General features: G+C 38.1%; 1 protein-coding gene across 1 annotated transcript; it reads left to right on the top strand.

The window, feature by feature from the left end:
• Positions 1-3,968: 3,968 nt before the first annotated feature.
• Positions 3,969-25,412, top strand: LOC121325547 (regulator of G-protein signaling 10-like). Its single transcript, XM_041268206.1, has 5 exons — positions 3,969-4,244; positions 10,507-10,625; positions 14,086-14,172; positions 15,268-15,411; positions 22,636-25,412. Exons 1-5 carry the CDS (start codon positions 4,193-4,195, stop codon positions 22,768-22,770), a joined length of 537 nt encoding a protein of 178 aa, XP_041124140.1. The 5' UTR covers positions 3,969-4,192; the 3' UTR covers positions 22,771-25,412.
• Positions 25,413-26,994: the final 1,582 nt, after the last annotated feature.

The raw sequence follows: 26,994 nt of genomic DNA, 5'->3' as shown, positions 1-26,994 counted from the left end.
GCACAATTGTGTTTGGTTTGGAGCCTTTGCATACCCTAACTGAGATTGCGTGTGTCTCTTGTGGTTACAGATGATAAAAGAAATGGAGCAGAGATTCAGTTTGGTTTCTTAAGCAGTAGTTAAATGGAGGACTCGATTATGTAGATTTTCAACATAGGTTCTGGCAGTACTTCAAGTATGCGGATTGTGGAATACTAATCCATTTCATACCGGCCATACCAGAGTTGCATGTACCATACTGCAAATCTGTCTGCACAATAAGCTGTTTTCATTATGCTGCAGGTTAATTGCAAGCCAAACTACAGTACTCGCAAGTTCACTCGGCGACCAATCAGAATACATCAGGGTATATTCATTTAAAAAATCCTACCGTAGTTTTTTGAAAGGAGAAACTTGTTAAGTTACAAAATATGAGAGCTTAAAGAGGCCATATACTATGTGTGGTTCTTTGGTGGTTGGTATCAGTATATAATAAAAAATAACATTCAAAATAATAATTATAAATTTTGCTTTGTGTCATAAATACTCAACCTGCACCTTCTGCTCCAGCTTTATTGATTTGGTATATGTAATAACCTCAGGGCCCAAATTCATGACTCAAGCCAAGTTTGTATACATAAAATAAAACATAAACCTACTTGAATGCATGGATTAGAATCCCAGGGGATGGTTTTGATAAAAATCAATTGTGGCAAATGTGGCCCCTGGTTTTTTTTTTTTTAAATCCATGTTTCTACTGTAATAAAAATGGTTGGCCAAGTTGTGTCTTGTTTAACTAACCCCTTTTACATTAGATCTTTACAGGGCTAATCCTTTTCCAGAGCAGAACGATAGTGTTTAACAAGAATATACTTGTCTCTTATTTCATTACCAAGCTGCCAACACAAACTAGCACATACAGTTGCAGAACGTTTGAGGACCGAGGAAATGATTCTTGTTAATTATGTAAAAGTTTTTAATATTAAAAATGATGATTCTTTATGCATTGTATAAGTATAAACTGTTCATTTTAAAATGTTATTGTAACAATGTCAAAATTGAGCATTCTTTTTAGATTTCTAAAGACTCTTGACAAACAACATATTAACTTAGAAAACAAGTAAAGGAAAACTACATTTGAATACTTCTCCCGCCCCTTTGTGTGTGTATATGTATATATGTGTTATTGTTATGTATTATGTTTGGCAGGACGAGCAAAGTGCTGTCCACTAGTCTTTGTTATTGTTTTGTGTTTTTCAGTAACTCGTGAGAATGTGTGACTCTCAGTTAGTAATCATTGAATTAGCTGACAGTCACACAGATTTATTAAGCCTGTGCAAAATGTGACTGAGGGGTTAATAAGATAATTGATAGCTAGTTAATCCCTCTGTCATCTCTATAAGAACCTTCAGCTTTGGATGATTGGGGTGGGTTGTCCAGAGGAGAGAGACAAGTAAGAAGCAGAAACTAAAAGCAATACAATTGCTACTCATGGTGGATTTGGACCTGCACGATATTTGTTTGTTTGCTGCATTGTCTGTTTGTTTTGGCCATCGGGCCGTTTTGTTTTGGATCGGTCTTTTGTTTTGTTTAAACCTTTTATTTTTTTTAATTAATAAATACATGCATCAGTGCATTTCATACCACTGTCTACTGTTGTGTGATCTCCACTCATTTCCTGGTCTGACGTCCCCACAAGCCGTCCTGGTCACAACACTAGAACCCTAATTGTCCTCGTTGGTGTGAGCGAGCTCATACAGTCACAGTAGTTTATCTTCAACCTGGGGTAATGCCAGACAGACATGGGATAAATATTCATTTTTATTTTAATATTTCAAAATGTATTTGATATGATTCTGAATAATTAACTATTTCAAATGTTGTTGTGACTATTTTATAAATATTCAAAATTTGACTTCTGTTTCAAATAATATTTATAAATGTGTTACAATGATGTGAAAGATAACACATTAAGTTTTATATTAAAATATTTTCAAATAAATATTTGAGTGGGGACAAAATCTTGAAATAATTGATATTTCTAAATTAAATCTTGCATATAAATATATTTGTCCCAGGTCTGGTAGCAGATAGCATGTTTTAAAATGAAAATACATGTTTACCCTAACGTGTTTCTTTCTAAAGTGTATATTGAAAATGGGTGTTGCTTACAAAACTGCAGGACAGGTAAGATTTATGGATTTATTTAATAAGTTACAACCACTTTCAACCTGGAAAAGCTCATTTTTAAATCTGTGTTCAGGCACTTTACCTTAAAACAGTACATAATTTTAAATAAAGCTAGTCCTGCAATGTGTACATCCCTAAAATGTGCAGTTCAATATGTGGCACTCCCAGTACTAGATAGCCTTATAGCAGGGGTGTCCAAACCTGGTCCTACCCTAATTTACTTAATTGCTCCAATTGGAACAAAAACCAGGAGGGACAGTGGCCCTCCTGGGCCAGAATTGGAGAGCCCTGCCTAAGAGGCATTGCATAACAAGAGCTTCATATGAACTGTCTGTATCTCGCCAGCGTTTAGACTTTCTCTACGATCTTGACCCCATGAAGTCACTGCGTTCAGAAATGAGCCCAAACACACTACTCTATTCATTTTTATATCTACAGAATACAATTGGTATATGTAGCGACATTGGTGATATGCCACAAGAACACGTTAAACAAAAGGCTTCCAGCAAACACATTTTAAATCAGTTTACCTTTTAAAGAGTAAGTAGCTGCTGGTGATTTCCCTTGGCTTTTTAGGATGTTTACAATCATTCTGCAAGGTGCTGAGTTGCTCCAATATAAAGGGGGTATATCTTAAATGATGAAAGAGTGTTATTCCATGACTTGTTTATAGAAATCCTTGTGAGTGACATAACCACAGCACACATCACTGAGAAACACTAGGTCTCTCAATGCTGATTGTATTAATGAACTGTAAGTGCCAATATCAGAGCCTGTAGAATCCCAGTTGCTGGCTCATTTTGAGTTCTTCTGTGCCAACTTGTGAACTCCTGCTATTTTACTGCAAGATGTCTGCTGTCATTCCAAGTGGTTCTGTTGCTTCCATATTGAGTTCTTATCATTTCTCTAAATCTGCCTGTACCTGGCTCTAGAGAATGAAATCATGGGACTTCTCAACTACTAGCCCTATAGAGTTGAAAGTTTCCATTGTTCTATGAATTGAATGGAATGAAAAAGGTTGTTTAGTCCCAGGTGGCACTGGGATTTACTGAAACACGATACTAATAATAATACCTCAACAGAATGTTTGCAATCATACCACTATACGTAATGAAGTGCATTATCACACTGAAGGAATGCAAACGGAGCCCTGGCAGACCAATCCAGTAATGGCTTTGACATGCACACAGAATAATGTGACAGCAATGGATTTCTCTACTCGTATCTTTGAGATATATCATTGGTACCGATAGAAGCCTCACCTTGTCTGCCATTGCTCCTTCAAGACTATTGCAGACCATTCAAGTGATCCAAGGCATTGTACAACATGCAAAATAAAACTTTTAAGTAAGATCACTGTTTGGGTGCTGTAAAAAACTGAACTTTGCTATTATCAAACCATGTAAACTTCATTCATTCATGTGTTTTAATTCAGAATTGTGTCATTTTAAATTAGCCAATGTTTACTTTTATGTATCTGTCCTTGCTTTAAGTCTTGTTGCTTGAAGTAGAAGAGGAATCTGTCTAAAAAGCATTTCCTATGGAGATATGCACTACCTCGATCGCTATCAGGTAAAACGTTGCGTGGTTTTGCAACCCAACACTGGCATAGAGTGGATGACTGTAGAATGTCTGAAAACGAGCGCCAGACAAACACCGTACGGTTGTTCTTTAATATTAGTATGTGTCCAAAAAACAACTTTTGGTGATGACACGTGTGTTTCCTTTTCTTCCGACGGTTTCCTGTTGCGAAATATATGTGTGTAGAGGAGTCTGGTTTAGAATCGATCGGTAGTGGGGAGAGAGGAAGGAGGGAGAGAGGGAGGGGGAGCAAACTTGTGATTTTGGTCTAACCACAGAACTGCAGTCAACGAGAAGAGGATGTGCACCAAATCCTGCGTCAGACTGCTGCTGCTGTCGGGGGGAGAGGAAAGGGAAGAAGACAGAACCGAATGTAATTAGACTCGAGAGTGAAGAGAAAGGAAAGAGAGCCGGGGACGCTGCTCGTACACTCTTGTGAAGGATGTTTTCTCGGGCAGTTATTAGCCGTCTGAGCAGGAAGCGCCCGCCTTCAGGTAAAGAAATTAAGCTAATAATAATAAAAAAAAGTTTAAGAGACTTTTTTGTAAGAATGAAGGGAAATATTTGTAAACTGTTTGCCGCATAAAGCCCTCTCTACCCACCAAACTCATGTATCTTGTTCTTAAAAGCTACTTTTTTGTTTTACTTAAAAACAAAAAAATAAACAAAAAACGTCTGTACCGCCTAAATTTGAAAAATAATTACTGCACTACTTGGTAAAGTTGTAAAGAAAAGACAAAAGTGGATAATTTACTCTGTCGTAGCAAGTTGTAACAAAAACCGCAACATATCTACACCCCTTAATGTGGCATACTAGATGGCAGAAACGTAACACGTTGTGCTATACCAGCCGCTGGTATTCTATGAAAATGTCTTATACCTGAACGTTAATGTATGTTATTACCTGCGCATCGGTATTCTACTCGTGTAACTAGGTTTGCAATAAATAGTTTTAAAAATAAAATATATATATAGGTTTACGTTTAAGAAAACGATTTGGGGAGGCACATGCTACTTTTATTTTTTGGCACCCTTTAGCGAAAATGACACATGCTCATCTCCCCTCACTGCTGAAGATGTGTTTTGTTTTTTGTTTTTGTTTTTTTTTTCCATTACTTTTACAAGCTCTTACTTTACAACTTAAAAGCTTTTGAATGTACATGTATAACCCAGAACGATATGACATTGTTAAAGAAACAGTTTAAGCTTATGTCAAAGAGAAAACTTACTCTATACGAGAGAGAACGATGATAACCAAATGTTTTTTTTGGGTTTTTTTTTTTTTTTTTTTTTTCCATGTTTTTTTTGTTTCGTCATGAATGTTCCATGAAAAAATTTGTTGAATTTTCGAAAACGTTTACATGGTACATATTGGGTCTTGCTACCTGTAAACAATTTATTATGTCAAACGGGAATACATATCTTATCTTGTTTTTGCTGATATATATATATATATTATATCTATATATATATAATCATTATATATAATATATATATAGAACGGATGATCTAGCACCTCATTGATATAGTTTGCTTCTAATTGAATATACCACGGACCAAAATCCAAGTTTCCCATAGCTTAAAAAAAAAAAAAAAAAAAAAAAAACCTTTCTTTGCTGTTTAAATTGTTACCATGTTTGGGGAAAAAAAAAGTCACTATTTACATTTAACTTCCTGAACTAAGAACAAGTATACCCTCTTACGGGCTCAGAGTGATGTATTACCTGTCAAGTTACCTAGGGAAATATTCCAACAGCTAAAACTGTATGTGGGGATGTAAGCCAAATACCAAAACTCTGGTTTAAATGGAAGAGTGTGGCAACCTTCACTTATAATTTGTTATAACTTTTTTCATTCCAAAGGGATGTGCTAGGTAATGCTTTTTGCTGTCAACCGTGCTTAAAGTACTGTAAAAAAAAAATTGGGGAGAGAACAATGGTATGGTGACTACTAACTAGGCACAACACCACAGTAAATGTAATTTTTAAGATATTTGTGACTTGTGATAATACACATTGAACTTTTCTAATTAAGCCAGAGAATTAGCCTGCTGCTCCACCTGGCTCCCAATCTGACCCGTGAGTGACAGTTAAATCACCCTTTAACAACCCCCCCCCCCCTTCCCCCCCATTGTGATCACGCTATTCACAAAGCCTCAACTTCTGAGTTACATCAAAAATATATTTAATGTATTCTTATGTAATTAATTACATTTTTAAAGTAATCAATAACAGTTTAGAACAGTTTCAGGAATCCATTACAATTCCTGTGCTGTAGTAATTGGGTATTTTACAACACCAGGGAGACCACATGGCTTTTTATGGGTAATCCCGCCATAACCATGGAGAGGTGGTTGATGCATTCCAGGGTGATTCCCCAGTGCTGTAAAATGCTCTCAACATTTAACAGTGGTTATCCCCACATGGTATACATTTATTATATCAACCCTTTTGGGCCAGAAATATATGTCTACTTTAATTATGTAAAAAGTACCGGATCGGGGGTCCTTAAGTGACCCGCCTAGTGAAAGCACGACTGAGTGGTGTGCAGAGTGAGTCATAGAGTTAGGGGAGAGGAGGTTCGCGTCCTGGCTGTGCAGTCACCAGTCTGCTCTGTCGATTCTAGAGGGAGCATTGTATTGGCTTTAACATTCCCACTGGTTATGAAGGCAAAACCAGCAGAACTGTTTCTTCTCATTGCACTACAGAAAACCTCGACTCTTACAGGGCAGGCCTTTGACCTCCAGAGACTGGTAGCTCACTGACATGCACTGTGGAGTTCTTGTGTGTAAAAGAGGAAGCTGTCTCGGTCATGCAGTTCTCATGTGCTGTGTGGGGAGTTGCTGAGGGGAGGAAACATAATTGAACATTTTAAATTGGGGAGGAACTCAGGAATAAACACATGGGAACTCTAAAATAGAAAATAGAAAAAGAGGTAGATCTATGTAACTTGTAACCCTGTTCAATTGTAACCAGTGGATTTATTTAGTGATAATTTTGAATCTAATTGCAGCACACCTGGAAGACTGGGCACCTACAGTTTGTGAGGAAACATCCAGGGCTAGATTCTCAAAGCTTTTACTCCAAAATATTTGCACTAAGTAATAAAACACCCAATAAAGTTTCCAAACCAGTAATAAACATAGATATTTGATGCTGGGACTTGTGAGTTGTCTTTGTTTTTTTCTGGTTTGTTTTAGAATTTTCCATCAAACAAAAATATTAATTAAATAGCTTTGAGAATCTAGCCCCTGGTCTTTTAAGCCTGGCTTGGTTACACAAATGTTAGTAAAACATGTTGTAAACCATGCTGCACGTTGGGCTTAAGGGTTGTTTACTGATAGTTTCCAATCTGATTCAGGTTGTATGACCTTTTCACAGTTTACCATTAAGCCCTATGCATGGCAGGGTTGTGGTTTGAAGTAGTTACAGAAGTTGGCCTGTTTGAGAAGTTGGAAATCAAAATCAAGTGGCGATTATTGTTCTGTTCCCCGTTGTTACGGCTAAATTAGCTATCGAGGGAGAGACGAGTGTGTGGTTAACCCTTACCCTGGTGTCATCTGAGAATACAATCTCCTCCCTGGGGTTCCAGCTGAATCAATGCCCAATGCATGGTTTAATATTTCCTTATCATCACCCCTCCCCAGATTTGTCAGAACAAAATCATCAAGATCAGGTATTTTACACAGCTCATTTTACCGCTCCTTATTTCACCGTAGCTTTTTGGTCGCTGCACAGCACCTGGAAGCCCTGGAAGGTATCGTGAACGACACCAAAATCCACAGAGTAGTGTGCTCTCCCAAACTAGGGGCCAGGGACCTCTGCAGGTCTGTGAGATGGTTTTAGATGCCAACATCTCCCCTTCCCTGGGCAGAATGATGTATTTATTTACATGAAAGGTGCTCTGAGGTGCTTGATATATTTCCAATGTCTTTGCTAAGAGGGTGTGATTGTAATACAGTATAATCGTAAATCTCGAAAAACTACTCACTTCTAAATCTTTTGTAGTCATTTTTGTATTACTTTAGTATAAATACATGTTAATTTGGATTCATATGTTTTTTTTTTTCTGACTTTATGTGAACGAAAAGACACACATTTGCCCGTTTTCCCATTGGAAATAGTGATATTTTGAAATATCACTGTCCTGGTCACAAAAGCAAAGTTTGTGGGAAATAATAGCCATTTTCTATACTTCTGAGGCATAAGCAATTAGGAAATAACACTTACTACCCAGGAACAAAAATTGTGTTACATAGTGTACTCACTTGGGGCAGGAAATGCCTTGCTGTTACTCCAGAGATTGGCTAAAATGTCTGCCAGATTCCAGTGTACTTTACCATTTCACTTTGTCAAAGTAGTCAATTGGTTACAGAAATAATGTAAGAGTGGGAAATGCACTTAGTCCTCAAGATGCATTGTGCCACATTCATATTCAGTTATACACCAAAATATAATTTTTTTGTGTGTATTTACTACTTTGAAGTTTTGGCTCAATTGTGTGTTTTGATTGAATTACCGGACCTAATTGACAAAAAATATTTTAGTACAATAAATAATTAAGACACACAAACTATAATCAACCAATAACTTCAAGGCTGGTTAAGTGTGATAACGTGTGATAGTAACCCAACTTTATCCAAGAGACCCATAACCAGCTCTAAGGATATAGTAATTATGCAGCAACTGTTTTCAAAAGGGCTGTTCGAGTATTAGTATTTTCCAATTAAATCCCTTTTGTTTTTTGTCAGCAGATTTTAAATGAAACCAAAACAAGCCTTTTAAAAATGTATTGATTTCATAACAAGAAAAGCTGCCTTTCACTCATCTATAGAATTGAGTACCAATCAATGGCAATTAACTTCTGCATTGTGTGAAAAGAAAATAGGTAACACAAATCATCAAGTGGAGCTTGGTAATTGATTTGAGCAATAGGTTGTTGTTGATTGGTGCTTGGTAATTGTGTAGACAAGGTAAAAGAGGGAACAGATTTTTATTTAATTTAATACTACCTTACAAGTTATGTTGATGAAATTGATTAAAAACCTTTAAAAAGTAAATGTTGTTGACATGTGATTTGTGTGGGCACTGGTGCCTGACAAGGTTTTTTATTTATTTATATCAGAATTATTGTATAGCCAGCTTTTTAAAAAATGTATGTCTGAGGCTGAGCTGTGCCGAGGTTGGGTTTATCACATACTGACTCTGTAGTGACTCACTGTATCGCAGGATATACAGACCTGGAATTCCTACAGAAGTTAGTGGTGCAGTCAGTTCCACTGTTCATGATAATCGCGTATTCCTCCAGTCCTACTCATTGTAATCCTAGGACCTGTTAATGTGCCTCCTTCCTGTTGGTACTGAAGTTCAAGTTAAACTATAAGAGCACTGTAAGTAAACTATCGAGATTTTGAAATCGATATTATCACTTCTCTTAAGAGGTGGACAGGAAGTGAGCTTCTATAACCCACTTTCACATGCCCTGGGAGGGAGGTGGTTGATGTCGCTTCTGCTGAATTATTGATCTGCTTGGGTTGGAAAGCTATCCTCTCCTGTGACATAGCTGCTGACATTATCCTTGACTTGCTTTAGATCAATTTAGTGAGTTCACCAGATGCTAAAAGGTGACCACCCATTCTGCTCTGTGATGAGTTATGCTGATGAGCTAACCAATAATAGACTTAATAAAACACTGATGGATGTTGTTTTTAAGCATGGTACTAAATCCTATCTTATGCAAGCCCTCCCAATTTTGTTCTGTAGGGCTCAGCAGATGGTTTTCAGTGGTCCGAGGGCTTCGGTTCTTCATTTCTTACCCTTTTATAAAGCCTACCGTTATCGTAAGCGCTGTAAAAACCCTGGTTTTGTTTTTGTGGAGGTAGTGGTTGCAGGGCAAATAAAGAAAGGGAAAGCAAGCAAGCCTACAGGAACTGTGTAATAATTTAGGGCTTGAGTTTTAGCAGCTGAAATCACCTGCATAGTTAGAGGTAGTCACAAGATGGAAATCTGAAACTAGTGGTGAACCAATGGCCAGAATTATTCTTTCTTAACAACGTCCTGAAAAAGACATGGGTACCCTTTTGGTAATTTTTTTAAGCTCAGATCTGGTAGCTGCAGTGTTGAAGACACACAAGGTACTTGACTTACTTGACATCAATTATCAGGTCATCTTTTAAAAGGTGACCACCCATTCTGCTTTGTGGTGAGTATTGCTGTAAAAAATGCCACTTTTCTTGAATCATTTTACAAACTCATGTTAGAAAAAAACTGTGCTGTTAAGTTTTATAAACAACTCTTTCAAATCCTCATTGCTTACACAGATGTATATCAATGACATTGAGAAAGGTGATTTTGTTTTTTTCAATTATTTTACAGTTGACATATTTTGAACAGTTTGGGCTATGCAAAAAAAAGGCTGAATTTGTTAAAGAAATTAGACCATTTTTTCTGTTGACAATTTCATTTTAAGGATGAATGATTTCCGTTCATGATGGTGTTTTTAATGGCTGTTAGTGTGCATTACTGGGTAAGGTCCCCCGTGTATTATCGTAGAAGTACAGTGTGCATTTAAGAAATATTATACTCATAATAGGTACTGAAAATTGTGGTTTATAATTCAAGGTTTGTTTGATGTTGTGACTGTTTTATTGATTGGGACAATCGGTTGCCAAGATTCACTTCTTATTACACATTTTTTTGCCAGATGCTGAAATGAACATGGTCATCGACTTTCTTTCCTACCCTTATTTTTTTTCAGAGATTCAGGATAACGATGTCCTTGCCAGCACAAGCCACCATGGAGCTACAGGAACAGAGAAATGGTCCATTTCCTTAGAACATCTACTGGATGACGCTGAGGGGGTCAGGCGCTTCAGGGTGAGTCCTAGAGGAGAGAAATATTAGCATTTTCAGGTCATCAGTGGTTTCATATCTTTTATAAGATGATGCTGATGAGCAAACCGCTTTGTGGTGATTGATGTAAAAAGGACACTTTTGTTGAATCATATTACAAACAATCAACATCAAATTGTTAATATAATGTTCGAAAAAACTCAGTTGTTTTTATAAACAGCTCTTTCAAATCCTCATTGCTTACACGTGTACAGTGGCTCTCAAAAGTATTCACCCCCTTGGACTTTTCCACATTTTATTGTGTTACAACGTGGAATTAAAATTGATTTAATTAGGAGTTTTTGCCACTGATCAACACAAAAAAGTCCACAATGTCAAAGTGAAAAATAAAATCTACCAATTGTTCTAAATTAATTACAAATAAAAAAAAGAAAATAATTGATTGCATAAGTACTCACCCCCTTTGCTATGACACACCTAAATAAGCTCTGGTGCAACCAATTTTCTTTAGAAATCACCTTCTTTAGAATAAAATTCTTCAAAAGCACCAATCAGGGGTAGAATATAAGAACATTTCCAAGGCATTGAATACCCCCGGAGCACAGTAAAGTCCATTATTAAGAAATGGAGAGAATATGGCACAACTGTGAATCTGTCTAGAACAGGCCGTCCTCAAAAACTGAGTACTAGTCAGGGAGGCCACCAAGAGGCCTAGGGCAATTCTAAAGGAGTTACAGTCTTCCTCGGCTGAGCTGGGAGACACTGTGCATACAGCAACAATAGCCCGGGTGCTTCACAAAACTGGCCTTTATGGGAGGGAAATAGCAAAAAGAAAGCCATTGTTGAAAAAAACTCACATCAAATCTCAGCTAGAGTTTGCCAGAAGGCATGTGGGAGACTCTGAGACCAAGTGGAAGAAGATTCTGTGGTCTGATGAGACCAAAATAGAACCTTTTGACCTCAACGCTAAGCGCTATGTTTGGCCCAAGCCTAATACCGCACATCATCCTGAGAACACCATCCTTACCGTAAAGCATGGTGGTGGCAGCATCGTGCTATGGGGATGCTTCACTGCATCAGGGCCTGTTAAGCTCGTGAAGATAGAGGGCAAAATGGATGCAGCAAAGTGAAAGAGAAATTCTGGAGGAAAACCTGCTGAAGTCTGCAAGAGACCTGGGACTTGGGAGAAGATTCATCTTCCAGCAGGACAATGACCCCAAACATACAGCCAAAGCCACACTGGAGTGGCTTAAAAACATCAAGGTCAATGTCCTGGAGTGGCCCAGTCAAAGCCCGGACCTCAATCCAATTGAGAATATGTGGAAAGAGTTGAAAATTGCTGTTCACCAAAGATCCCCATCCAACTAGACGGAGCTTGACCAATTTTGGAAAGAAGAATGGACAAAAATTGTAATGGGGCTGTAATTGCTGCCAAAGGTGCCTCTACCAAATATTGACTCAAGGGGGTGAATACTTATGCAATCAGTTATTTTCTATTTTGTATTTGTAATTCAGAAAAATTTGTAGATTTTATTTTTCACTTTGACATTATGGACTTTTGTTGTGTTTAAGTGGCAAAAACTCCTAATTAAATCAATTTTGATTCCATGTTGTAACACAATAAAATGTGGAAAAGTACAAGGGGGGTGAGTACTTTTGAGAGCCACTGTATATCAATGGCATTGTGAGAAACCCCTGATTTTCTCCCCAAGATCAGGAGAACAGTGAATGTCCTCTGATCTCACATCAAAGGAGCATGAGAGCATTTATCTATTAAAGACTTGGTTAGCATTATTTCAGCCGAAGTAGATTTTAGTAACACCAGCTCTGTCTTATAAGGGGTACCTATGAATTGTTGCTATCAACAAACACACACATTGGCATGATGGGAAAGGTGTTGTTTTGAATATAGGCAAAACTAGCAGGTGTGCAATCTCAGTTATCTTTAAATATGAGAAGTACATTTACTGTTCCCTTAGAAAAGATCATTGTGGGGAATTTGCATAATAAATCTGTACATCACTGTGCTTTACTGTACATCAGAAACATTTTCATCATGTTTTGGCTTTTTTGACAGAACATGTGTATCCCAGTAATTATTACTACTATTAATACTGAATCATTGTACAGGCAGATCAGAACAGATCTGTACTAAAAAGGTGCCAGATTTGTATCGAATTTAGGTTTTACGTCCACTGCGGTACAATGCTGTCCACAATGCAGTGGATTTCTACAGCTTATAGACTGATTGACTGCACGTTGTTTAAATAGTCCAGGGGATTAACAGCCCCTCTTGCCCACTGACTCCTTGTAGCTCTGCATGTGCCCTTTTTCATGTGCTCCGAGAAGCTCTGCAAGTTTTTTGAAAGAACACTGAACGATGTATTCAAAGTAGAGTGCACATGTACTTTAAATGCTGAATTCCTTCCCTTTGAAAAGGAGATTTATAGTATTCTGTAATATCGACCAAAACACCATAGTTTACTATAGTGTTCACTATGGAAATACTGTTTAGGCTACTAATACTGCATATGGAATACAAATGTGTCTTTTTATATTGGATCTATGAGGTGTTTTTGTGAGTGTGTCTGTTTTCATTTAAGATCTGCAAGATTACAATAAGTAAATAGTGCCACAAAGCTTTTCTTAAATGATCTAAATTCTCTCTTGCATGTTATTGCCTGCTGGTAAGAGATTATTGTACAGGAAATGACAAATTTCAGAAGTGCCTTCTCATACAGTCAGGTCTGTTTTAGAGAACAGTATTTAAATTGATGCTATCATGTTGTTAAGGTCCAGTCCATATCCAAAGTTAACTGTGATAAATCCAAACTGTCAAAGATACGTCGAATGGGTGTCAAGACTTTTCTATACAAAAAATATTATTTTTAAAGTGGCTTTGCATTGCATTTTCACATTTGCATTATTTTTTCATAATTAAAGTCCCCTTATAGTAAAAGCATAGCAAAGTGTGATAAAGCCTAGTGAAAGCATGGTTAATTATATAAGTAAGCATTGTAAAGGATCTTTAAAAACCTGGTAAACCTGGGTAAACTATTGTACATGCATAGTGTAACCATGGGAAAATACAAATTTACTGCGGTAAACTTATATAAGGGTACTCGCACTGTAGACACATGTAACACAGGCTAGATCAGCAAAGTGTCTGTTTGGGTTAGGAGAAGCGCCATCTGGTAAATTAGCTTTTTTTTTGCACTGTTAATACACAGTACCTGTACAGTACCTGCCCATTATATATGCCTAGCTGTGCTATGTCATCTGTGGCATGAGTATTGATTGGTTCAGTTTGATACAGTGTTGAAGCTCACTGTCCAAAATAGTTGGCCCCAATAAACTAGTTGGTTCTGGACTAAACTGAAATCAACAGGAATTGCCACAATTGTATGCCGCAGCTAGGGATACGCTCTTGAACATTGATGACCTGTCTGGGTTCATGTTAACCTTCTCTACGTTTCTTTCTCAGGAGTTTTTAAAGAGTGAGTTTAGCGAAGAAAATGTTTTGTTTTGGATAGAATGTGAAGACTTCAAGAAGACACAGGACATTGAAAGAGTAAGACTTGGGGAAAATTTCATTTTTTTAATAGTTTACAGACTTGTCTACTTTTTAAAGTATGTGCATGTAATTCAATTGAACTACAGTAATATAATATTATCTTCATACAGTATTGAACTATATTTAGCATTTTTTCACCTGTACTGCACTCATAACCCTAAAGACCTTGACAAAACAGTAAAAGGGGTTGGCTAATGTTTTAATTCATAAATCAGCTGGCGATACATTTCTCAACTTTAGCTCCGAAGCGTTCACCAGCAGAACAAGAATTTCTCTGACAAGTTCATGCTGTCTCCTGCAACAAGGCTTCTGCGCTTATTGAAGCGAGTGGTGTATTGCGGGAACAGAAAAGGACAAACAGTTTAGAGCCATGATATATTAAAACAATCTGGATTATGTTGACAAATGTCTTGCTGCGATAAGGACAACACGGGATACAGCAAAGGTAAAGGGTTACCAACAGGAGAGAAAGTTGGTAGTGTACAATAGCGAAACCACATACCAAATGAAAACACATTGCAGAACAGGTCTGTACTCAGCTCTGCCATTGGACTGACAAACCCAAATGTAACCCAATAGAGAAAAGGGTATAAAGATGTGACATGTGACAGCCGTATAAAGATGTGACATATACAAAAAGTATCAGCTCTGTAAAGTTAAAGAAGACACAATAAAAAGACCCTACTGCAATAAAAATGGGAAGACAAGTTTGGCCCTGCTGTATCTTGGCTGTTTTTGTACCTGTGAAATCTTTTGGACAAATATCACTTAATATAAATATCACCTTGTAGAAACAAGTACAAGTAGGGTAGTGCTGAGTAAAACAGGATTTAATATGAAGACGGGGAAAAGAAAGGAAATTAGGTCAGGTATATCATCTGTGTGTGTATTAAGTGGGGTAGCTGCTGTTTTATTCATTGTTGTTGTTTTTATTTTTTTTTTAATGCTTTTGGTAACTTAAAACTGAAAAACAATTCATGCTTAAAACTAGGGGTGATGTATAAAATGAAACTAGTACAATTAGTTTCTTTATCAATTCCCTCGCATTGGGGATTCCACTGGTAACTCTTTCTTGTGCTTCACTCACTTCAGCTTCGAGACAAAGCCAAACACATCTACGGCACATACCTGTCCAGCAAATCCAGCACCCAGGTGAACGTGGAGGGCCAGTCCCGACTCAGCGAGAGCATGCTGGGGCAGCCCCATCCCCTCATGTTCCAGAAGCTGCAGGATCAAGTAAGTCTCGTACGGACAGCAGAGCACACTGTGTGAGCCCACCGGCAGCAGTCCAACCAGTAACCAGGTGCTAAAAAGGACAAACAGCAGTGCAGGAGCAAAGGTCGTAGAAATAAGAAATCAATCATTTGATTGTTTTTGCTTCAAAAGGCTATATTTAGGCAGACCCAGATATGAAACTTTGCAAGGGTATTAGATACAAAAAGATATTCCATATACGATGAGTGCATTGCTACATACTTTTTCATTATACAGACAATTGAGTGGCTGTTGAGTGATAATGGGGACCTAGCTGTTTTAACTGCCATTTAATGCTGTCTCCAGTTAGTAGTTCTTCCTCTCTCACACACTTATAAAATAAAACCATAAGGCCGTTCTCAGTTAAATGACATGCCCCTTCATGGATCTGTTGTCTACAGGAAGAGAAACGAACAGAACATCTCTGATCGTCAATGATCATTTTTCATAAATAACACCGTGTAACAATTTTTTTATTTTTTTTTGTTCCTGGGTAGTAAGTGTTATTTCCTAATTGCTTATGCCTCAAAAGTATAGAAAATGGCTATTACTCCCCACAAACTTTGCTTTTGTGCAAAAATAAATGTATTTTTGTAGGATGGTACAGAGGGGAGAAGAGAGCCATGAAGTTCGCTATCCCAAGAATTTGGCAGGAACCGCTACTGCTACTTCTGCATGGTGGTCCCTTCCAAACGTCCGACTGGCAAGAATGCACCTGCTATCATGTATCCGGACCTTCCTTCATCCATCGCCCCGGTGCCACACTGCCATGAGCCCCCCGTACCCACTCCTCCAGAGAGAGAGCAGCCGTCTTTAGAAGAGAGCAGCAAGTCAGAGAGCGAGGAAGACGTTGTAGATCCAGATGACAATTTCGGAGGTGGAGCTGAGGAGAGAAACCCATACTACCCCAACCAAAAAGACCTCAACGACTTGATTAGAAATCTTGGTCTCACCAAGTCCAGTGCCGAGCTTTTGACGTCTAGGCTCAAGCAGTGGAACTTGTTGGATGAAAGTGTGCAAGTCGCAGATCAGAGGAAGCGTCACCAACCTTCTTCCAGCTTCTTCACCCGTCAAGAAAGGGCTCTGCTTCTGCCACAATGTGACCAGTCTGTTCGAGGCAATCTGAATCGCCTGTAACCAGAATGAGTGGCGCCTCTTCATTGACAGCTCATCCAGGAGCCTCAAAGCCGTGCTGCTCCATAATGGTAACAAGTACCCGTCTCTTCCCCTGGCTCACTCTATGCACCTCAAAGAGGATTACAACAGCATCAGGACCTTGCTGGACGCCTTGAAGTATGATGAGTACAGCTGGGAGGTCATAGGAGACTTCAAAATGGTGGCATTCCTGATGGGTCTCCAAGGCGGTTTTACCAAGTTTCCCTGCTATCTTTGCCTTTCGGACAGCAGGGATACCAAGGCGCACTACCACAGGCGGGACTGGCCACAGCGGACTGAGTTCTCTGTGGGGAGGAACAACGTCAAGTGGGAGCCACTGGTGGACCCCCGGAAGGTGCTGATGCCACCACTGCACATCAGATTGGGCCTTATGAAACAGTTTGTCAGCGCTCTAGATAAGGAGTCGGCAGCCTTCAAGTACCTTCAGGACTTCTTCCCTAAGCTGTCTGAGGCAAAGGTCAAAGCCGGTGTCTTCGTCGGACCACAGATAAAGAAGATCCTGGAGTGCAATAAATTCCCCAAGAAGCTCACTAGTAAGGAGAAAGCGGCTTGGAACAGCTTTGTCGCAGTGGTTCGGGGCTTCCTGGGCAATCACAAGGCCGAAAACTATGTGGAGCTGGTTGAGACTCTGGTGAAGAACTACGGCACAATGGACTGTAGGATGTCCCTCAAAGTCCATATCCTTGATGCTCATCTTGATAAATTCAAGGAGAACATGGAAGCGTACTCGGAAGAGCAAGGCGAGCGCTTCCACCAGGATATACTGGACTTTGAACACCGCTACCAAGGACAGTATAATGAGAACATGATGGGAGACTACATTTGGGGGCTGATTCGTGAAAGTGATTTACAGTATAATCGTAAATCTCGAAAAACTACTCACTTCTAAATCTTTTGTAGTCATTTTTGTATTACTTTAGTATAAATACATGTTAATTTGGATTCATATGTTGTTTTTTTCTGACTTTATGTGAACAAAAAGACACACATTTGCCCGTTTTCCCATTGGAAATAGTGATATTTTGCAAGCAAAGTTTGTGGGGAATAATAGCCATTTTCTGTACTTTTGAGGCGTAAGCAATTAGGAAATAACACTTACTACCCAGGAACAAAAATTGTGTTACATAGTGTAATCAAAGAAGTGCTGTTCATATTGTCAGAAATGTTCCCCAGACTCCTTGTAATGCAGCAGACTCCGCAGTCATGTTCAGTTTCAAACTAATATGTTTTCTTGGTGTTGAATACATCGTTAGCTGATAGTGGTTCAGTATTTTTACATGATACTACATGCAGGAGCAATATTATAGGAGATTATAAATATCAACAACAAGCTCCACATCTCACCGGATGCTAAACAGAAATTAAAACTGGGATTGCCTTTTTCACAGTGTTTTGTTTACGGATAAGATTTTGCAGGAAACGTCTACTGATAAAAAAAGGCCGTCAATAAAACAGTGTGGGTCAGAAAGACACTCAGAATCACAGATTCCATTGAACAATAGAAGATATTGCTGTATGTGATTATGCATGCCGTGAATCACTCGTAAAGCAGATTAGTCAGAGGGGTGTGAAAACCAACACCAGGAACTGGATTCTCTCTCTGCTCATACCAGACAGTTAGTTCATTGAGGTAACGGTGACTGTAAAACCTTGTTTCAACTGCACAAACAGGCCGGGCCGGTGCCAAGCAGGACTAGGCTGGTACAGCAACAAAGGAGCCTGATAGAGTTTCCATTTCAGATGCAGTGCAGGCGGAGAGGGAGGTGCGAGCAGAGCCTTTAAGAAACTGACATCACGAGTACAGTAAAAGGAGAACAGCAAACACTGTGCATAGGAAAGTCAAGCATGTTGTGAAATGGTATTATACTTAGTGTTAGGGAGCAGAGACTGAGAATTACACAAAATGAGATTGTTCAATAAGGCCAAAAAAAAGGCATTTGACTGTACCACTATGAAAACGTCCCTCCTGAATGGTTTCACCCCTGGTCAATTCTGGAATGTTGATTTTAAAAATAAATAAATAAATAAAATTGAAACTCCATTCTATCAGGGCCTCACTCTGTAGTGGTGTTATTTTATTTATTAACTCTAGCCCCTAAGGACTGACTCAGTTCTCTCTGCCATGACAAGAGCAGGTTTCTCCTTCTCAGAATCCTCTTGGAAAATGACTTTGTAGTGTTGTCTAAATATGTTTTTTAACCCTACATGACACAGCTGTATCCCACACCAGTACTAATCACTGGCTGGATTTGAAAAAGAGTCTGACCTTGTGCGAGATGTGAAATAGCCTCTCTCTTCATAGGGTATAATAGCCCTTTTAAAAAACACTCGATACACAGTCGCAGCAAAAACATGAAAATGTGATTCAGGGCTTGATGTCAGCTGAATTTGAAAGGGGAACTTCATTAGATTAAGTTGGTTTGGCCACAGTTCTGTGGGCCAGACAGGTCTTAGAAGTGTAAGAAAAATGCTGCCGATGGCTTCTATATAAAGCCTTTCAAGTATCTGCAACGAAAGTCAGAGCTCAATGGCACAACATCCTGAGTGCCTGCAGCATGCATTTCAGAACATGCGTATAGCTTTATCCAGTAAAGGCAGGCATGCATTTCAGATACTTTATGATTGCAAAAAGATCTTTTGTACATTGTCTAATTATTTTTTAAACGACCCAGTGAGTCTTCCTATTTAAAGGATGTACATCCCCTCCACTCCCCTCCTTTTTTTTTTTTTTTTTCAGAAAGCTTGGGAGTGTTTAAACAAAATAGAAACAAATTAAACTTCTGCTATTGGTTCTTAGTACCCCCAAAATCAGTCACGGTCTATAAGTTGTGTATCTCATGATAGCCTGTTTTTTTCAATTCAATTCCATAGTTTTTTAATGTTATTTTAGAGAATTCACTGCAGCTTAAAACCTGGTATTCCTTGTACTCATGATAGCATGTCATGAACAGACCCCTGATATGTGGAATGCATTTCACAACACACTTGTTTTTTTGGATGAAGAAAAAGGAACTTCTGTTTGCTTAGTCGCACAATTTAAAAATAACCATGACTAAGAAATTTATAAACAGGAACTAGTGTCTAGCTCAAGTCTCAATGTTGTGAACCATGCTTAATCAGCAGTTTATGGGCACATGCACACAATCGTCCTAAATTTTTAAACTTATTTTTGCAGTTCTCCCATGCGCATTTATCAGTTTACCATGATTTTTCATGTTGTTTTAATATGCTTTCCCATAACTCTCAAAGCTTAACAGTGCTTACCTATGCTTTACCGTGCTTGCACTGTGCTTTATTACACTTTGCTATTCTTTTATTAGGGGAAACTTTTATAAGGGTTATCAAGACAGATGTTAAATGATGGAAAGGGATTTGCTTTCTATTTTACCCCATTTAGAAACTCATTAACCTTTGGTATCACTGCATCATTTTTTTATTCCATCCATCACACAATTACAGTGTTACCACATATATTATTTATTTTACTACCAACGGAGAACGAATGGGTGGGACTTACATTAATTCTAGGGGTGAGACTAAGCCCGCTATGCTTATCCTGGCTAATACGTCCTACAAAGATCAAGCCTACTTGTCACCTAAATGTTCTGAGTCTCTCCCCCTCCTCACTATCTCGATCAGTGGTTCTCCATCACTTGGCCTTGGCTGACCCCTCAGGTCTCACCTTAATTGAGATAGTCCAGAAATCCTAGGCCAAGCGTTGATGTCATGCTACATTTCTTTTAATGCTGTGCCTCAGTCTTTGAATCTTCAATGTACCCCCTTAAATGTGTTTCTGCAGTGGTAGCTCACTTTTTTGTGGAATTTTAGTGTTTTTTGTTAGTTCTTGATGTAAATTGCATATATTTCTCTACCACGTACATGCTTCAATTGTTATTTCCTCCAGTCTTTAACTCTTATTTTTTAAAAGGAGAAAAAGAGTAATGTTACAAATAAAAAAACAAAACACACAGAGTGCTTAAGAGGACTTGAAATATATAACTTAGTATTTTGGTTCTAGTTTTCTAAAATGAACAGGTGTTTACCTCTTTTAAAACAAACAAATAAACAAAAAAAAAAAAAAAAAACAGGAGTTAATTAGAGACTGGTGTAAGCACTTTGGAAATGTGGCCCTAATCATCCATCTGCAGAACACTAAAATATCTCTGGTGGGAAATAGTGGAGGTGACTCTGTTAGTTAGTCCCCATGGAAATTCATTGTAAAATTTCCTAAAATCTGCAGCTAAAAAGTGTTTTCTGCAAACTTCTGCGGCAATAACTTTTTAATGAAAAACAATGTTAATGAGTATAAATAAATAACAAAAAGTCAGTTAGTTGAATTCATTTTTTTATTAAATCACATTACTAAAATCAGAAGAAAAAAAAAGAACAAACATGCTTGCCATATTTTATGGAAATCAAAGAAGAGAAAAACACAATAAATCAAAGACTTCACTTTTAAAAATATACATAAAACATAACAATTTTTAATTTTACAAACGCACTGGTTTACAAATGTGTTCTAGGCTTGGAGCATTTTTTGTGCAAATGTAACAGGGTATTTTTAGAAACATGTGTTATTCACCAAAATGTTGTAATTTTAAAACCTATCCACATCAAGACAGCACACAGAAATAGTTTGGAAACTGTGACAAGCGCTTGGAAACATTGACAGATGACACTGATTGGCTGATAAACTCGCTTTTTTGTTTCTTTGACCAAGGCCACAATGTGAAAGTGCTGCCATCACCAACTACAAAACAAACAGGAAAGTAACAATTAAAAAAAAATGTTGTCAACCCAAGTAATTGGATAATATCTAATATAGTTCACCACCCTGTTCTTTTTTGAGCATTCGTGTTACTACACCATGTACAAAAACATGTGTATTTCCATATATAATTAGAATGACATCTTTCAAGACCTGCAACATAGGGAGTGCAAGCAAGGTTCTAATTGTTTTTCTCAGACCTTTCACATAGGAGTAACAGATCATCACTTTGAACCTGCAACTAAACTAAGAAATCATTCTGTAAAAAAAAAATTAAATAATAATAATAATAATAATAATAATAATAAATAATACTTTTTGTTCTTCAGTAGCCACTGTTTGTCTAGCCATGGTCATTGTCACGGTCTTCTGACGTTATATTTAGTGCTAATTTAGGTTTGTTTCTGAGCTCATTGATGGCCTTAGGAATCTCTCTATGGCTAAACTAAAGCTTGCAGTGAAACCCCACCACACTTCTCACTATACAAATAGCGTGTGTGCACTCTAGTGACATGTACAGTGATAGTAGGGAGCAAATGTTTTGAGTTTTCAGGGTTTTTTTTGCAAAAGTTGAAAATTCTGTGAGAGAGCAAATTCTATGATCCTGGAGGGACTAATTAGTGGAGGTGCCCCTATTAGACCCAAACCTTAGCACAACTTTTGTCATTTTAAAATGACCCTTGCTTTCCTCCTTACCTAAAGTTGTATCATTGGATACACTTTGGATACATAAATGATCATTCTATTCTAAGTCAGTAGTTGGTTCCATGCACACTTTGAGGCTGAAATACAAAATCTGCATAACTTGCATAACCAATACCAGCAAACCATTTGGTTTGTCATACCTCCGTTACATCAGCAAATCTAAATAGTCAACTTTGACACAATTGGCATGCCACTTAAATTCTCATAAAGAGCACTCCCATTCACAGTAAATATGTGTGCACTTGCTTGGGTTCGGTGCAAATTCCATACCTATAGAAAAATTATGTAGCTAAAGAACTTCAGTGAATTTATTGCATGAAGGACTAATGAAGCCCTGATCATTTTGTCAAACTGAGACGTGGTTACCCAGGAAAATGTGTCAATTGCTGATTCAGCTTGGAATGACCTTAGTGACCCTAGAACTACATAGTTGCTATTGGTGTGACATTCTTTTGTACATGCTGAGGGTGATGGTCATGGTAACAAACTCCTCATAGTTCTGGAGATGGGATTTATGTATGTTACTGACATACCTTATTTCTTTTTGTTACCCTCAGATTTTCAACCTTATGAAATTTGACAGCTACAGTCGCTTTTTGAGATCGGACATTTTTATGAAGTCGAAGAGGTTAGAAGAAAGCGGCAACGAGGAGACGGTAGCCAAAAGAGCTTCCAGAATTTATAACACATGACCAGCACAGCATGTTGGATACCAAGAATGGCATTGCTTCAGACTAGTCCTTGGCTATGCTTGCATTGTAAAAAAAAAAAAAAAAAAAAAAAAAAAAAAAAAAAAAAACTAAACGGGATTTGCCAGTCTTGCTTTGATACGCAAAGTATCCCTGAGGAGAACTCAGCACAACCTCTGTACCTCCAACTAAGGTAACACAAAGATCAGCTACAGGCCCATCATGCAACCCTCTATGACTGAGATATTTCTGTCTGCAAAATGAAGATTACTTCCTGACATTAGGAAGCTGCTGTGGTAACCCTCAATGCTCCATGACTGTGAGATCTTTGAAAGCTGAGATTTCGTCCTAATAGGAAGCTGCAGTGTTTGTTTTAAGTTACTCTGATGACCTTCTCCCACCGATCCTCTGCAGCATTCATAAATATCCACAGCACAGTATGATAACAAGCATCTTAAATCTTCCATTGTCATCTGGACCTAGTACAGATCTTCAGGCAGTAGATCTGTGGTATAAAGCTCATGGTACAATGTGCTTCTTGCTTCTTCCATCTGATGGAAACCACAGGTACAGTATATGAGCTGCAATATGGGAATTCTGTTGAGGTGGCCGAACCATCTCAGCTGTCGATTTTACTGTGCCCATCCATCGGGCAAGAACCTAAGAGGGTGTTCAGTCAGTGCTTGACTGGTCTCCTACCTGCTCCTTGGAAATACCCATTGATGAGCACTAAATCAAGTCTGTTATAACACTGTTATATTCTAATGGCATGTCTGGAAACGCCTTGCAGTAAGTGGCAGTTCCTAGGAATAATGGCTGGAATAAGACTGCTCATCTCAAGCACAGCAGGGTTGGTCCTCGTCAGTATTTGGATGGGGGACCTCAAAGCAGGCCCTGCAGTGCTTAAAGTGGTATTGGTAGTGCTTCTGTATGTTTGCATCAGAGCTCACAAGTCCCCACTAAGTTTTAATAGGTACTTTGCTGTTGGATGTGTGGTCTTTTGGAAGAGGCATATGATCTTCTGTAAAGCTATTAAAAAATGAACATGTGGACAAAGTGTCTTTTTCAGTGTTGAGTGAAGACACTTTGTCAAACCCTTTGTACTTACCTTCACTTTCTGTATTGCCGAAAAATATTGACCATCCCAAGCCATATTTCAAAGAAAGCAGGATGTCCTGGCTAAAGTCCCACACTATTTATTTAATTCTTCAATTCACTTGAAAATGAAAGTGGGTCATGGTACCCCTAAAAACGAGGTGTGCGTCTTTATGATTTAATAAAGACAGGTGTTAAAGGGCAAATAGCTTCAAAGAGGTACTGTCCCCTTATCTGTGTATGATGTTAAGGATTGGGGATACTGCTGGCAATACAGAGCCATGCTCTAGCTGGCTGAGTTACAGATATCTGTGACTGTCAAATAGAACAGGAGAGCAGCTCCGAACTCAGATCAAAACAACTTGACACCAAAAAATATTACAGAACTAAAATGTATTTTTTTTAAATATATTTTCTAACACCATACAAAGGCAAAGGGGCAGTAAACTTTGAAATGCAGAAAAAAAGTAAACAAAGTGCCACATTTTGAAACCTTTCTACCTGAATTGTAGACTGCAGATGGAACTGCCCCAGTTTGATACTAGAGCGATGGTTTTACAAACTGTTCTTAATTTCCACATGGATACTGTAGGTGGTATAAATCAATTATAAGGTAGATCTCTTCTGTTACTATACCACATATGTCCTGTTGTACAGGTAAGTTTATTGAATAATTCAATTTGATTAGATTGTGCCGTTGAGAAAATGGAAAATCAATATCTGCCATTGACAATATAATCCTGAAACTTACAGTATAGCGACTGGTTTCTCTGAGTTAGTGAATATGAAACTACCTCCTAAAATAAGCAGTAGTGCTCCCTGATATTGCTGAAAGAGAGGGTTAACAACACGCTCCCATAATCATCTTGGTGTACTGTGTCTGGTGATATTAGAGGTGAAGCAGCATCAGACCAATAGAGGCTTGTACCACCTGTGGTTACACACCAACGCAAGCACTCTGATAGGCTGCTTTAAAATTGTGCTGTTGCCATCAGAGGTTCATTCATAACTCAAACGTGCACATCAGCATGATGTTTAAATCTTAAATATATAATACCTGTACAAACTGCCTGTACAAAGAATGACAATAACTAAAAAGGGCACAAGTACACACTCACTATTCAGCTATACAGAGTACCCTTGAGGGTGAAAAAAAAATCCCTACAGAATCCAATGGGAGGGCAGTAGTCAGGCTTCCTTCCTTTAGGAATCGGTGTTTAGTTTGTTTGCACACCCAGTACTTCTTTAAGCCATTAGGTCCTGTGTTTGTTTTGCTTCATTGTTCAGTTTTAATTTGAGTTGTATTCATGGTACAGGCTGAGAAAGTTGTGCACTATGCTAGGTGTGATAGCTACCTTTTTGGGAGATAAACGTATGAATGCCTGAGTGTCAGGTTGCTCGCTTGAAGACTGTAGCTTGCTTGCGTTCTTGTCGGTTTAATCAAATGTTTACATTGTCTTTGTTGGTACTGATATTGCTTCTGGTCATTTTTTTTTGTCGTTGTTATATTTGTGTTTTTGTAATAATTTTATTAAAATAGATTTCTGTTTGTTTTGTTTGTATATATGCCATTTTTCAGGTTTTAGAAGCGTAACCAAAGCTTTTAAACCCATGTTCTCCATTTTTATTACCATTTGCAATGTCACCACTGGTGCCTATTCATGGAGCTGAGAAACAAATGATTTGATATGCAAAACTAATGACCTGACTTTATTAGGGACTTTCTGCCTGATTGGATTTTTAGTGTGGGACATGTTCCCCTGCTCCATTGATTCCTCTGGAAGGCTGAATGAATGCTGTAGTTTACTTTTTAGTTTACAACAATTCTGTGGTGGCTGTGAGTAGTATATTAACTGGAAGTAATCACATGATGAACAAAGACAGATGATGCATTCGTTCCATATCACAGTAGATAAACAAGGCAGATTGAATAACTGATGAATGGCCTAGATCACAGATATTAATCACAGAAACGACCATCCCAGGCAAAGAAATGCAGTCAGCACCCATTTATCCAAACCGTCCCATCACAGGTTCTCCTGATGGATAAATGTGAGTGACAGTTTTATAAAATGTCTGCCAAATTGTAATGTTGAACCAGAAAAAATATCTAGCACCATTTTGCCGGAAATAATCACATGTATATGTTATACTGCATTTTAAGTCACATATTGGAAAACAATATTTATGTACTGTTCTGTGTTGAAATGATATTGCAACAAATTAAAACAAAAACAGCAAACCTGCTTGCAACACTGAAACCTACGATAATAGAAAAGACAATATAAGCAGCTAGCACTTTTTATCAAGTGTGAAATCGTCAACGACACAGTCACTTTTAACTTTGTTCAGTTAACAAACAAAAAAAAAAAATCGTTTGAATGGCTTTTCAACTGGTAAAACCTTCATAATTATTAAAGCATAATTATTAATCATTATTAAAGCAACAAACAGAATATCAGTTTAGTTACCGACGTGTGCAAAAGAGCCAGACTCATCTACATTTGTGGTTTTAGAGCTTCTAACCGTGTCTCATTTCACCTCACCACTGGGATAGAATCCAGAACGGCAGTGTGTCGCACTACACTGCCTGTTACACCAGCACTTCCTTAAACATGTCTGAAACTAACGTGACTATAAATATAAAGCATAACCTGGAGGGTCAGGCAAGGGCGTGACTCAGATCAATAGAACCTTTCAGTCAAGGGGATACAGCGTGTTGCACAGGTTGGGGACTGGAGGAACTCTTGAACTTTAGTGTTTCGAATTATGAATGAGACACATTTATTAAATTAATTCATGGATTGATATAAATATTAAAAACAGCTGCATTGGATGACGCTGAACAATGTGCTCCTTAGAGGAAAAAAGAGAGACCCCATTCTCTCCACCATAGGCTACATGTCACCTCACCCCAGTGCTATCACTGAAAAGGGTGGCACAGAAAAAGGAAGCCAGTGTTCCAGTGTAATGTAAGCAATGAAAAAAACATCAAGAAAGACTCAACATGTACTATAGCTATAAAAGGCTTGCAGAATGCTCAAAACAGAGCTTTTGATTTCTAGTTTCTTCGTTGTCATTATAACACATTTTAATATTATATTTACATTATCAAAATAATGGTTATTGTAT

The sequence above is a fragment of the Polyodon spathula genome, chromosome 13 (assembly GCF_017654505.1).
Source record: "Polyodon spathula isolate WHYD16114869_AA chromosome 13, ASM1765450v1, whole genome shotgun sequence".
Classification (NCBI taxonomy): Eukaryota; Metazoa; Chordata; class Actinopteri; order Acipenseriformes; family Polyodontidae; genus Polyodon; species Polyodon spathula.
The sequence above is the reverse complement of the archived record's forward strand: the minus strand, read 5'-3'. Positions and strand labels throughout refer to the sequence as shown.

Coding starts and splice junctions, on each gene's coding strand:
- LOC121325547 (XM_041268206.1), top strand. CDS start 4,193: ATGTTTTCTCGGGCAGTTATTAGCCGTCTGAGCAGGAAGCGCCCGCCT. Junction 4,245..10,506: donor CAGGAAGCGCCCGCCTTCAG/GTAAAGAAATTA, acceptor ATTTTTTTTCAG/AGATTCAGGATAACGATGTC. Junction 14,173..15,267: donor AGACACAGGACATTGAAAGA/GTAAGACTTGGG, acceptor CACTCACTTCAG/CTTCGAGACAAAGCCAAACA.